General features: G+C 56.5%; 1 protein-coding gene across 3 annotated transcripts; it reads right to left on the bottom strand.

Moving 5' to 3' along the window:
* Window positions 1–3,576: 3,576 nt before the first annotated feature.
* Window positions 3,577–11,094, bottom strand: FHL3 (four and a half LIM domains 3). Of its 3 annotated transcripts, none has more exons than XM_036119031.2 (6): window positions 10,949–11,094; window positions 6,152–6,325; window positions 5,889–6,063; window positions 4,762–4,931; window positions 4,480–4,666; window positions 3,577–4,352 (listed from the first exon to the last, which is right to left on the bottom strand). In XM_036119031.2, the coding sequence occupies exons 2-6, from the start codon at window positions 6,305–6,307 to the stop codon at window positions 4,198–4,200; spliced, it is 843 nt and encodes a 280-aa protein (XP_035974924.1). In that variant the 5' UTR covers window positions 6,308–6,325; window positions 10,949–11,094; the 3' UTR covers window positions 3,577–4,197. The 3 variants fall into 3 exon arrangements, with proteins under 3 accessions (XP_035974924.1, XP_035974923.1, XP_035974925.1); XM_036119030.2 differs by having other exon boundaries at window positions 6,152–6,504; window positions 10,949–11,092; XM_036119032.2 differs by having other exon boundaries at window positions 6,152–6,392; window positions 10,949–11,088.
* Between the last annotated feature and the right edge of the window lie 1,432 nt (window positions 11,095–12,526).

Genomic DNA, 12,526 nt, shown 5'->3' with positions numbered 1-12,526 from the left:
GGCAGGCAGGGACATTACAGACTGAGGAGTAGTTGAAGAACCTGTATGGGAGTTGGGGGACCGGACCTTGAGTCCTTAGCTTTCAGGGTGACTCAGTCAACGTTTTTCCCTTCTCTAGACCTCGGTGTCCTTGTCAGTAATCCTTTTTTTTTTTTTTTTTAAGAAATTCACATGTGGGGGCGCCTGGGTGGCTCAGCCGTTAAGAATCTGCCTTCGGCTCAGGTCATGATCCCAGCGTCCTGGGATCAAGCCCCGCATCCGGCTCCCTGCTCCGTGGGAAGCCTGCTTCTCCCTCTCCCACTCCCCCTGCTTGTGTTCCCTCTCTTGCTGTGTCTCTCTCTGTCAAATAAATAAATAAAATCTTAAAAAAAAAAAAATGGTACATCCAAGCAGCGAAATGCTATACAGCCATAAAAAAAGAATGAATCAAGTTTCTAGGTACGGAAATTAAAACATGTCCATATATTCAGACGGTCATAGTGGTATCATTTATAATCAACAAAACTGTCGCAGCCCCGACATCCATTAACTGATGGATGGTTAAACAAAATGTGGTATATCCATACAGTGGGCTATTATTCAGCAGTAAAGGAATGCTACAGTATGGACGAACCATGAAAACATCATGCTAAGAAAAAGAAGCCCTACACAAAAAATGACATAGGGCATATCGAGATGAAATGTCCAGAAAGGCAAATCTATGGAGACAGAAAGTAGATGAGTGGTTGTTTGTGGCTGGAAATGAGATTGGAAGTGACAGCAAATTTGGTGGTGATGGAAATATTCTAAAATTGGATTGTGGAGATAGTTCTTCCGCAACTCTATTAAATTTGCTCAAAGTAATTGAGTTGTACACTCAAAGTGGGTGAATTTTATGGTATGTAACTTATCCCTCAATAAAGCTGTTAAAAAAAAATCTATATGAACTCAATGGAAAGATGGCCACACAAAGTGAAAAAGATCTAGACACATAATAATGTGTATAAAAATAGATGCACAAAGAGATTATTTCTGTGAGGATATCCAAGAAACAGTAAACAGTGGTTGTTTATGAGGAGATACCTCAGAAGATCTGGTACAGGAAACTTTTCTTTGTGTATACCCAGAATGAAAGGTTTTTTCCTTAACATATACGTATATTACTTTTGCATTTTATTTTATTTTTTTTAAAGATTTATTTATTTATTTATTTATTTATTTATTTGACAGAGAGATAGGGCCAGAGAGCACAAGCAGAGGGAATGGCAGAGGGAGAGGGAGAAGCAGGCTCTGCACTGAGCAGGGAGCCCGACCCCAGGACCCTGGGATCATGACCTGAGCCAAAGGCAGCCACTTAAACCATTTGAGCCACCCAGGCGTCCCACTTTTGCATTTTAAAAAATAAACTTAAAACTCAAAATGAAAATACATATATGCACATGCATGCTTACAAAAAAGAACCAGGAGGCTATAATATGTCAAGGAATTATTAGCGATTTACCTATTCTCTTTACTTTTTGTAATTCTCCAATTTTTCTACAATAAGAATGCATTGGTTTTTGTTTTTTAAAGTTTGAAAAATAACAAAGGGATAATGACTCTTGTCTTGCCTGCTCATGGGGTGTTGTGAGGGTTATATTTATACCTAAAAATGTAAGCAAGATTTCAACCTTAGATAGCACCCCTGGCAAAACTCACCAGAGGGTAGGAGAGAGAGAGAGAGAGAGAGAGAGAGAGAGTGTGTGTGTTTGGTAGGGTTTGGGATCTACCATATTTCATCAAATATGAGATGCTATCAAATGTTAACTCCACCATTATTTTATGTCCCACTAAGAAAGAAAGGAAAAATTATTAAACTATGTCACATCTTCTATTATATAATGCATCTGGGTTTCCAAGATGTTAAATCTGAAAAATGTTACTCTTGAAATCAGTGACACGGTAACTGTGTATCTCTTCCTCTTAGGGGGGTGGACCACTTAAGCAAAACCATTCACCTCCCTTCCCCTAAAACCTTCTCCTTCTCCAGTCCCTCGAGCCAGTCACCAAGTCCTGTCTTTTCCACCCCGATGCCACTGGCTTCTTTCTCTCTCTCCTCCACCAGTGCACCAGCTTCCAACAGAGCCTGTTCATCTTACCCCTGCAATCCATTATTCATGCTGTAGCCAGAGTGATCATCTTATGCCCCTGCTTGAACATTTCCACTGGCTGCTTTTCCCTCAGGGTGAGGTCTGTTTAACTTGGCATTTGATTTTTTGTGACCTGGCCTCTGCCTGCCATTTTAGTCTCTTGGCACTTCCTCCAAATGAAATTATCTGCTGCTTCCCCAAAGCGCCATATGTTTTTTTCAGGCCTCCGGTTCTTTGCACCAGCTGTTTTCCATGCTTGGACTACTCTTCCTCAACAAGTATTTATTGAACAAGTAGTAAGTGCCGGGAGCTGAGAATAGTAGGGTGAGCAAGGCAGGCGCGAGCGCAGTCCTCGTAGAAGCCGGTGGGAGAAAGAGACAAAAATGTAAACATGTAATTACTAATTATAAGCACACGTGGTGGGTATTTGTAAAGGTTTGTTGAAAACGTCAACCACAGCCCCAGAAAGTTTAGGATTCGAATCGGGCCCGGGAGGCAGTCTGAAAGGAATCCACCTATGATTACCTAGGTGGCTTTGGGGAACTGACAAGTGGAGTCTCCACCTCTGTGAAACGGAAAAATGCGCGCCCCATAGGATTTCTGGGAGGATTTAGTATGAGATACAGATGATCACGCGGGTCGGCCGGACCCGAGGGCCCCTCCCCCAGGGGACGCGAGGGTCCACCCGCACCGTGGCGCCGGTCCCCCACCCCAGGAGGCGGCGGGAGGGACCAAGAGCTCCCTAAGCCGCGCGCCTCGCGAGTGCGCACCAGTGCGCCTCCGACTGTCGGGAGCCGAGGGCGGGGCTGGGGCAGCCGGCGTCGGACGCCGGCAGAGGGGAGCAGCGCTCCGCCCCATCTCTCCACTTTGGGGGACAGCCCCCCTCGCTCATTCCCGCCTCCGCCCCTGAATCACGGGGGGGCGGGGCCGTGACCCATTCATGCCGGGAATCGGATCCAGATGTTCCCGCGGCGCGTGCAGCTGCATCCTTGCCTTTTTTGGCAAAAAAACGTGCGGCCGCGAGCGGATCCCGGGCCGCCTCCGCTAATCCTCGGGAAGAGGGGGAAGGGGACTGGGGGTCTGGGCCCAGACTGGGAATCCGCATCGGGTGCTCTGCGGGATTTGGGAAGGGCTGCTAAGGGAGGGGGGCGGTTTGTACTGGACCGGGGAACCCACTGCCAACTCCACTCCCGTCCGGGACCTCCCCCAAACCCCTCCCTCCCCCACCCGGAGGAAAAAGCCCTTTGCCAGCCCCGGGGAGGCTGGCTAAGCCTGAGAGGGACGGTAGCAGCGGCGGGGATCCCCGTTCTCCGGAGATTTCCCACCCCGTGGCCCAGCAGCTTCCTCCTTTGCCCTGCGCAGAGGAGGTCTGGAAGAGCCTGAGTCTCGCGGTCTGTGAGGGAACCTTCCTTCCCCCGCCACCCCCGCCACCCCCGCCACCCCCAGACAAACACACAGAGGCCTTCGCTTCCTCACACTGCTTTATTGCAGAATCTGGAAGGGGGGGGTGAACCATCCCACCCCTCTGCCCATCTCTCGGCAAAAATGGAGCTCAAATGAAATGAGAAAACACTCGACAGACACAGACTGGGCAAAACCCTGTGCTCTAGGATCCCCTTAAACAGTGAACCCCTGATTCGCGGCCCAGAGAGCCCCAGCCCCGGGGATAGGGTGGGTTGGGGGTGGGGAGGATCAAGCCTGAGGAGAGTCCACTTTTGAGGCACTCACAGAAGACCTGAAGTCTCTGGAAAGAAGTCTAGATTGAAGGGGGCCTGGGTCCCAGCGTCCAGTTTGGAGGGTTGGGTCTAGAGCCTTGATTTGGGGAGAGGGCCTGGTCTGGGACCCAGACCGTGAGGAGAGGGCTGAATTCTGGAGTCCAGGCTTGAATCATGGAGGCTCCATAAGGATCCAGGTTGGGGGGCCCTGGGTCAGGGAGTACCGGTTTGGGGATGCGGGAGCAGGGAAGCTGACTCCTGGAGCCCAGGAGGAGCCCCAGTTTGGGGAGGGGCTGGGTCCCAAAGGTGGTGTGGAGAAGGAGCCTCAGTCCTGGAGCCCTGGTTGGGGAGGCCCTGGGCCCAGGAGTCCTGGCTCAGGGCCCTGCCTGGCTGCAGCCCTGACACAGCACTTGGTCTCCGTCCGGCACGAAGCCCTGGCCCACCAGGGAGGTAGAGCAGCGGGCGCAGGAGAAGCAGCTGTGGTGCCAGTGGCGGTCTTCAAAGGACACGTACTTGCCTCCACCGAGTCCTGGAGGGAGGCTGGAGGTTAGCTCTGTGGATCCGGAGCGCAGTCCTGCCCCTCAGCCTCGCCCAATACCAGATCCCATTCCCTTGCTTGCACCCTACCCGCCATGCTCTTTGACCCTTTGTCCCACCTGTGATGGGGCGCTTGCAGCTGCTGCACTTGGGTGCAAAGAGTTCTCCAAAACAGGCCACACAGTAGGGATCATCATCCCGGGAGGTGAACTGCTGCCCTGCGAGGGGCGTCTGGCACCCTGTGCAGACTAGGCATTCTCGATGCCAGGGCTGGTCACGGTAGGTCACGCCACCTTGTGTCAGCGTCTGTGGGGGCAGCATCGGTCAGCGGGAGGGGAGTGGCGATCCCCACCCCGGCACGGAGCCTTGCTCACCCTCCACCCCACTGGCCCAGCCCCCACCTTGCTGCAGCGGGCGCAGCGAGGAGCGAACTTGTTCTCATAGCAGGGCACGCAGTAGTGAGCGCCCTTGTCGGGCACAAAGGAACGGGAGCCCAGCGGCTGTTCACAGCCGCTGCACAGGAAGCAGTGCTCATGCCATGTCTGGCCTCCGTATTCCAGCTTCCGGGACCCTGTGGGGAACAGGGGTCCCACTCAGAGGCTGTGTCCCAAGCTCCTGAGGGCCACCCTCTGCTAACCCCTGAGGAGAGTCCCTGCTGTTCCCAGAGCCTAAGCAGGGTGGCATCCACGCACATGGAGCAGGACCCTTGCCACCTACATGGCACATGCGACCCTCCACCCCCAACACCGCACATGCTACACACATGACTGGGCACATGCTAGGCCCCCATAATCTAGATGCGAGGATCTGGCATATGTGAAGTCCCCACATGTGCTAGATATGACTATGTCAGCATACACCAGGCCTCCATGTCGCAGGCATGATGACTCAGTTCACACTAAGTCCTTCTACACCAGACATGATGGCTTTAGCCACACCCACAAAGACCCCCGACAGAGTTCTAATGCCCTGGACCTGATGGATTCAGTACATGTGAAGCCTTGGTGTCTCCTGATCATGTCATTCTCCACCTGTCCTCAGCCCTCACATATCTATGAGGCACGCAGGTCACGACACATGTTAGGCCCTGTTGATCTGTCTCTACATACACCAAGCCCCGATGCGCCAAGCATGACAGTCTCATTGGACTCCTCGCTCGAACATGTACCAAACACGCAGGTGTTCATGCATGCTGAGCCCCCGGGTGTGTCTCAAGCTTGTCAGTCTGCCCTACATGGTAAGCCCACAGGTGCACACGCTAAACCCTCAGGAACATACCAAGCGGGTCCGTTCCTGCGTGTGCTAAGCGCTCGTGCGTATACTTGGGTGTGCCAGTCCCCGCGCACGCTAATATCCCAGGAGCATACAGGCAGGACCGATCCCGTATGCGCTCAAGTTCCAAAAAGACGCCGTGCGTGCAGGTCTTTATAACACTAAGCCTCCCTGGATGTACCGTACAGGTGCCCGTCCCTCGGCCACGCACGAGCCTGCGTCGGGCGGCACGCGCACAGCGTCCCCGGGCACGTACCGGGCATGACGGTCTCGCCGCAGGCCGAGCACTGCGACGAGAAGGCGCTGCAGTAGCAGTCATTGCAGAGCAGCTCGCTGTCCTGGCAGGTGAAGGGCTCGTCGGCCAGGGAGCGCTGGCAGCGGCAGCAGCGGAAGCAGCCCTCGTGGAAGTGGCGGTCTTCATAGAACAGCTCCTGCAGGGAGCATGGCAGGGGCGCTGGCACCTTTGCCCCTCCGTCCCAGCCTCCACCCACTCCTTGCCCGCTCTGGTCCAGCCCTTACCCTGGAGTCATGCCCGATAAGCTGCTGGCACTCGGCACAGGTGTTGGCGAAGGTGCTGTCATAGCAGGGCACACAGTAGGGGCCGTTGTCCGTCTGGATGTATTTGCGGCCATACAGGGACTCGCTGCATTTTGCACAGTCAAAGGCCTCGCTCATGGTGGCTGTGAGTGAGCCCTGCCAGGCGCCAAAGGTGGGGCACGCATCACCCAGAGGGGCTGTGGCTTAGCCCCTTGCAAAAGCTCTTTGCGTTAAAAGAAAGAGCAAGAGACCAGGCCTAAGAAATGCCAGGTCCGAACAGCGGGCGATGAAGAAGGGGGTGCTTCTGGAAACCCAGGAGTCCTGCATGTTTATTTCTGTATTTAACAGCATGTGGGGCGGGAGAGAAGGGGTCAGGAAAAAATCAGGAAGCAGAAGTTGTTTTCTTATCTGGGCCCTGGCAGATCTGGGGGAGGGGGCTTTTCCTGGGTCAGTGACTCATTTCCTGCCCCAGCCTGAGTTTAGCTTCCACTGTCCCTACTGTCCCCAAGGGGACAAGAGCCGGGGCAGGGAGCCACCCCACTCTCTATCCCGAAGGAACAGCACTCCCACCCTCTCCTGACTCCCAGGAAGGGGCCTGAGGGATATGGAAAAAGGAACCTCTACCCAGAGCTCGGAATGAGGAGCTTAGGGATGTGAATGGGCTGTGTCCGCCCTCTCCCGGTCCAGGAGCCAGTGGAATGTTAGAGGGATGTTGAGCCCTGAATGGTGGAGATGGAAGTCACCTCGGGCCTCCGTCCGTCCGTCTGTCTGGGAGAGTCAGCCCAAGCAAGGACTTCAGAGGCTCAGGCTAGGTTTAAGCAGGAAGGAAGTCCTGCAAGCTGGACACAGCCAAGCTTCCCCAGCTGGACCCTCTGCCCTCAGCCCCCTGCAGCCCCTGCTGGGTCTCTGGTCACACCAGCCTTGGCCTGCACAGCAGCTGTGGCAGCACGACAACGGCCAGATGTCGGGTTTGGCCAGCCACAGGGGCGAGAAAAGGGAACCGAGATGAGATGCCTGGGGAGGGAGAGGGGAACTAAAGACAGGGATTACGCAGCATGCCCCTCCAGGCATCACTCCTGGCCCATCTTTCCAATCGCCTGGGTCATTATTTCCCTCCCCCTGCCTCTGGGAGAAACAGCCTCTCCCCAGCTTTTCCGGTTTCTGAGGGTTTGGGGTAGGCGGCGTGGAGGGTGAGAGAGTGGGAGCCACAGAAGACATTTTCTCCCCAATCAGGCCCCCTCTTGGGTGGGGAGTCAGGCACGGGGGGAGCCCTGAGGGTTGCTGCTGCAGACACCCAGCCCCCACCAAACCTCAGACACTTTCCATTTTCTCAGGAACAAAGCATGTTTGCGGGATGAGGTCATCCACACAGCTGCCTCTGGAACAGGAGCATGGGGAGTGGGGGGGGGCAGGGAAATGGGGTTCCCAGTCCCTTCTGCTGCCCCTGACTCCAGTCTCTAGCCCCAGATTCAGAGCTCCCCACCCCCAACGTCCTCCATCATGAAGCCTGCTCTCTAAGGGCTGGGATCCCAGGCTGGGTGGAGAGACACCACCAGGACTCATAGGGAGGGGATGTTCTCACAGCTGCAGAGGAACCTGGAGAGGACAAAGGAACCCACCAACCCACTACCCTCCCCCCACACACACCCCCAGTAACTGGCAGTCCCCAGAGCCTGCCCAGGCTCGAGTTGAAGGAAAAGTGCTCCTTTTCTCAGCCACCCCCAGTGAGAAATTCTGGCCAAGAAACGTTGCTCTGGCTTGGAGTTCAGACTCCAGGCGCCAGCAAACGCCCCAAGCCTGGAGGGCCTGGCTCTTGAAGGGATGGTTTGTGAACTCAAAGCTGCCCCTCTGTACAGCGGGGGAAGATACGAAGTTCGTACCCCAGGCCAGGCCAGGAGGCCTCCAGGGGCTGGGGTCTTCAGAGAGGTGATTCTGGGGCAGGGCTATGCTGTAGGGTCGAGGGTAGCCCTCCTTCTTGGTCCGCTCCCCACCAGTCAGGCCTGGGTTTCCTCTGGCCCAACATCTGAGGGTTGCTTGGGCTGTCAGCCACTGGGCAGCAGGGGGCCACACAGGTGGAGTGTGTGGCCATGGTGTGTCCGGGAGTGCCCCGAGTCTTTTCCTTCCTTCCTGGCTTGGCCCACAGCAGCCATCACCTTCCCAGGCCCAGGCTAGCCCTGGGACCACCCCCTGGGAGGCAGTCACCACTCTGAGACAGGGGCACCCCAAATAGGGTATGGGCATGGCTTCTGTTTCCTTCCCAGAATCCCCCAGTCCCCTAGTCTGTCCAGCTGCGCTCCAATGAGGACAGAGTGAAGGGCATTATCAAGGCCCACCTGTCCCTGCCCATCCCCCTCCCTCCCCACCTCCCTCCCACTTTCCCTGGCAGGGCTAGGGGACTGAAGAGAACCAGTCTTATATTCCTTTATGGCTGGTGGGGTGGGGGGGAGGTGCAGGGGAGACTGCCCAGTCTGCCAGATGGCTCTCAGCCCCTGCTCCCACCAATAAACACACACACACACACACTCCACCCCTACACCTGACCCAGACACACATCTGGCACATCCCAGTGAACCTCCCAGAGCTCGGAATGGCTGGATAAATGGCTGCAACATGTGGAGTACAGAGGCCCAAATGTGGCATGTGGGTCTGAATCCTGACTTCTTCGCTTACTAGCTGGGTGATCTTGGGCAAGTCACTTAAGGTCCCTGGGCCTGTTTTCTTATCTAAGCCTACCTCCTACTCCTGGGGTTGTTGTCAGGCTGAAATGGTGCTTGGAAAGCACCTGGCAGAAAGTGAGTAGTCAGTAAATGGTAGCCGTCGGCGTTTTTATTATTAGCCCCTCGCTCACACAGGGGTCAGACAAGTTTCTGAGCCAGGCCTGGGTCAGGGAGCTGGCCTGGGTTTTGACCTGGACATTCTCGTGGTAGACCCAGGGATAGAACAAAGAGGGACCCCCACCTCCCGCCAGTTCTGCTGGGGGAAGTGAAGACGCTCAGGCCGTGGGGCTGGCTGAGGAGAGATCAGTGGGGCCAGCCTGACCCCAGGGAGACCCCTCACACAGGTACACAAGTACACACACCTGCATGCTGCCCTGTCTCTCACGAAGCGCCATCCCATCCACCATCTCACCAGATCTCACAAAAGGCAGGCAGGATAGGCTATCATCCCCATTTTACAGTTGAGCACAGAAACCAGGGACAAGCCAGGCCCAAGGTCACTCAAGTCTCAGAGAGGCCAGGTTCTCTGCTTTCCAGCCTGGAGCCCTTTCCTGTTTTTCTCCCCAAAAATGCTGCAGTGGTGATAAAGGGGGTGGTCAACACTTAAGAGCAGGGGTACAGGAGATACTCGGTGAGGTCACTAGCACTGGAGTCTCACTCTTCTCCCCCAGCTGCTAACTCTGCTGTTGGAAGACACCCAGAAGCCTTTCCAACTACCCATGCCAACCGCTCAACTCCTTTGCCCCCCTCCACCCTGCACTGTCCAGGAGGACCCTGGCCAGGCCCCACAGCTGTGAGTCAGGATCAGATCAGACCCCTCCCCCAGCTCCCAGGAACTGACAGGAGATTTAAGGGGAGAAACCTAACTCCCCCCACCCCCCACCTCCTGCTATCAGGCACCAACCCCAAACTCTCCTTTCTCCCTTTCCCTCCCCCCATGGGGCCTGGGAGTCAGAGCAGTTTAGGGGCAGGGGGGTGGGAAGCAGGATCCAGCAGCTGCCTTGGGGACAGGAGAGGAACAGTTCATTCACCCTCGGTCCCCCAGGGCTGAAGCAGCGTCCAAGATTTGAGTTTAAAAATAAGTTGGGGCTGTCTTGGTATATGCCTGGGGCTCCTTTTTGATCTCGGTCTGTCTCAGGTCCTCTGCCTCACAGGGGCCTGGCTGGCCCAGAGTTTCTGTTTCCCCACATCCTTGCTTCCCAGTCTTTCAGGCCTGAGCCTTTCCAGGTCTGTCTGGGAAGCTGTCAGTGCGCCTCCATCAAAGCCAGCTCTGCCCCACTCAGCGTGTCTGTCTCTGCACACTTCAGCTGTCTTTATGTTTTGCGTGTATCTCTGGCTGGTTATCTCCCAACGGCCCCCCTCTGCGGATTTCTACCTCTGTACACCCAAATCTTGGTATCTGAGTGTCTCCAAGGGGTTCCCACCCCTTCTCTCTCTTAGCACCTCTGTTCCTGAGTGTCTGTCTCCAGTTTCTGGACGGCTCTATAGGCCTCACAGAGGCTGATCTATCACGAGGCTAACGAAGCTTAGGCTTCAGGGCCCCTCACTTGCCCAGGACCCTGCAAAGCCCCGGGAAGGGCGTTACAACGTGTTCACTGGGATCAATGTATGCTTCTCCTTCAAATGCTTCGCTCCACAAAACCTGGGTCGGTCCCAATGCCTCGTGTCTGCCTCTCGGTGACTCTACGGCCAACTCTCTGTCCCTTCCTCGGGTATCCCTGCAGCCTCCTGTCTAAGCCTGTCGCTCGTGTCCCAGTCTTGGTCTCGCTCCACCGGGCTTTCTGGGAGCCTCAGTTTCTCGAATCCTCCCGGTCCCTCGCTCTACTCTGGCTTCTCCGTTTCAAACTTGGCCCCCTCCCCCGCTCAAGTCTCGGAGCAGCCCCCGCCCCGCCGGGCGGCCAGGATCGGTGCGATCCGGGGGGCGCCCTCAGGGGCTCAGCGCACCCCGCGCCGCCCGCTCCCAGCGCGCCCCCGGTCATCGCGGCCGGACCCGAGTGGGGAGCAGGGGGCGGCGGCGGGGCCGGGAGCCGGGATTCGGAGCCGGGTTCGGCGGGGAGCTCACCTCGAAGCGGGCGGCGGGAGCGGGGAAGCCGGGCCGCGCGTCCCTCGGCGGCTCGTACCTGCGGGCCGGGCAGAGCGGGGGCCGAGCGAGCTCCGCAAAGCTGCTGGCTGCACACGGACTGTGTGGGCGAGTGGGAGCGCGGCCCCAACCCCTCCCCGAGGAAGTGCGCGCGGGGCCCGCCCCGCCCGGACCCCGCCCCCGGCCGCCCCTGCCCGCGGGGTGCGGACCCCGCCCCGGCCCCGCATCCCGCAGGCGGGGGGCCAGACCCCGCCCACACCTCCTCTGTGGGCTGGAGCCCGCTCCAGGCCCCCTCGGCCGGCCCAGTCTAACCCGGCTCTCTCAACCTTTACGGGCGGCCAGGACCCCGCCCCCGTCCCCTCCTCGCTTTCCCCGTCCTCTCCCCCTGCCTCCCCCCCCCCCACTCCCACTGGCAGCCAGCGAGAGACTGCTGTACTCCATCTCAAGCAAGGGGTACAGGACCCAGCCGACCAAGGTCCCTTGGGGACCAAGAGTCCTGATGGCCTCTTCGTGTCTCTTCCCCCCCCCTTCCAGCTTACCCCCTGGGGTCACACCTAGACCGAGTTTGTAAAAGAGGAATTAATCAAGCCTGGAGGAGGGGGTGGTTTAGATTCTGCTGTCCCGGCCCTGTCAGTGGGAACCAAGGTGTTCTCTGGAAACAAGGACCCCCAACCCCAGACAGGGCCTTGACTTTCAAAGGGCTTGATTTCACAACTCTGAGTGGCAAAAACAGAAGTAACCACCTCCTCACCTCCAGCTGCACCCTGGGGCAGAGAAGTTTGGCCTTGGTTTCCACAGTGCCCAGGAATAGTTTGACCTTTGAAGCCCAGGGGAGACCCTAATCCTTGGCCCCATGGTTTTTTGAGTTTCTCAGGGAGGGGTGTGAAGAGTGTGCTCCGATCGGCACTGCAGGGTTGTTGGAGGGAAGTGGAGGGAACCTCTCCTCCCCCACCTCTACAGTTTCCAATCCTCTGGCTTCCTCCCTGTGCCTGGGAGGGAGGACTGGCGCCTGCCAGGGACACAAGGCCCCTCCAGGTCCTTGAGGCCAACCCCCCTGGGATCCTCAGGCTTGTCACTAGGCATAAATAGCCTCATCTAGAAGGGTGGGGGAGGGAGGAGGAGGCTCTGCTGTGCTGTTTGCAAAACAAGAGACAACAAACCAACCCTAGAAATAACCTCAGCATCTAGAGTAGAGATTCAGGTGCCCACAGAGGTTCTCCCATCCCTCAGGCTGGGTCCAGCCAAGTTCTCAGAGCAGAGACTCATTCCCTCCCAGGCTGGGGTTCCTGAATAGCTTCCTCTCCCATCTCTGAATCATATGCCTGCCTTCCTGGGTCCCAACTCACCCTGGAGGCCAGGTTTCCTTCCAAAATCAAACTAATTGATTTATGATTGTTCCTGATGCCTAGATTGTCAGTGCCTTGCGGACAGGGACTGAGTCCTTCTTGTTCACTACCACATTCCCAGTACCTACCCCAAAGTTTGGCACATAATAAATATCTGATGAATGAATGAATGACAATGACAGACACTGCTTCAGTTTCAACTCCCCTCTACCCC

This window comes from Halichoerus grypus, chromosome 5 (genome assembly GCF_964656455.1).
Source record: "Halichoerus grypus chromosome 5, mHalGry1.hap1.1, whole genome shotgun sequence".
Lineage (NCBI taxonomy): Eukaryota > Metazoa > Chordata > Mammalia > Carnivora > Phocidae > Halichoerus > Halichoerus grypus.
Note: the sequence above shows the minus strand (reverse complement) of the source record. Positions and strands in the feature narration are given on the sequence as shown.

Excerpts from the sequence above, each read along its gene's own strand:
- FHL3 (XM_036119031.2), bottom strand. The coding sequence starts at position 6,307 with ATGAGCGAGGCCTTTGACTGTGCAAAATGCAGCGAGTCCCTGTATGGC. Across the intron at positions 4,932-5,888 it reads CGGCGAGACCGTCATGCCCG|GGTCCCGGAAGCTGGAATAC; the intron begins GTACGTGCCCGG and ends TGTTCCCCACAG. Across the intron at positions 4,353-4,479 it reads CTGCAAGCGCCCCATCACAG|GACTCGGTGGAGGCAAGTAC; the intron begins GTGGGACAAAGG and ends GCCTCCCTCCAG.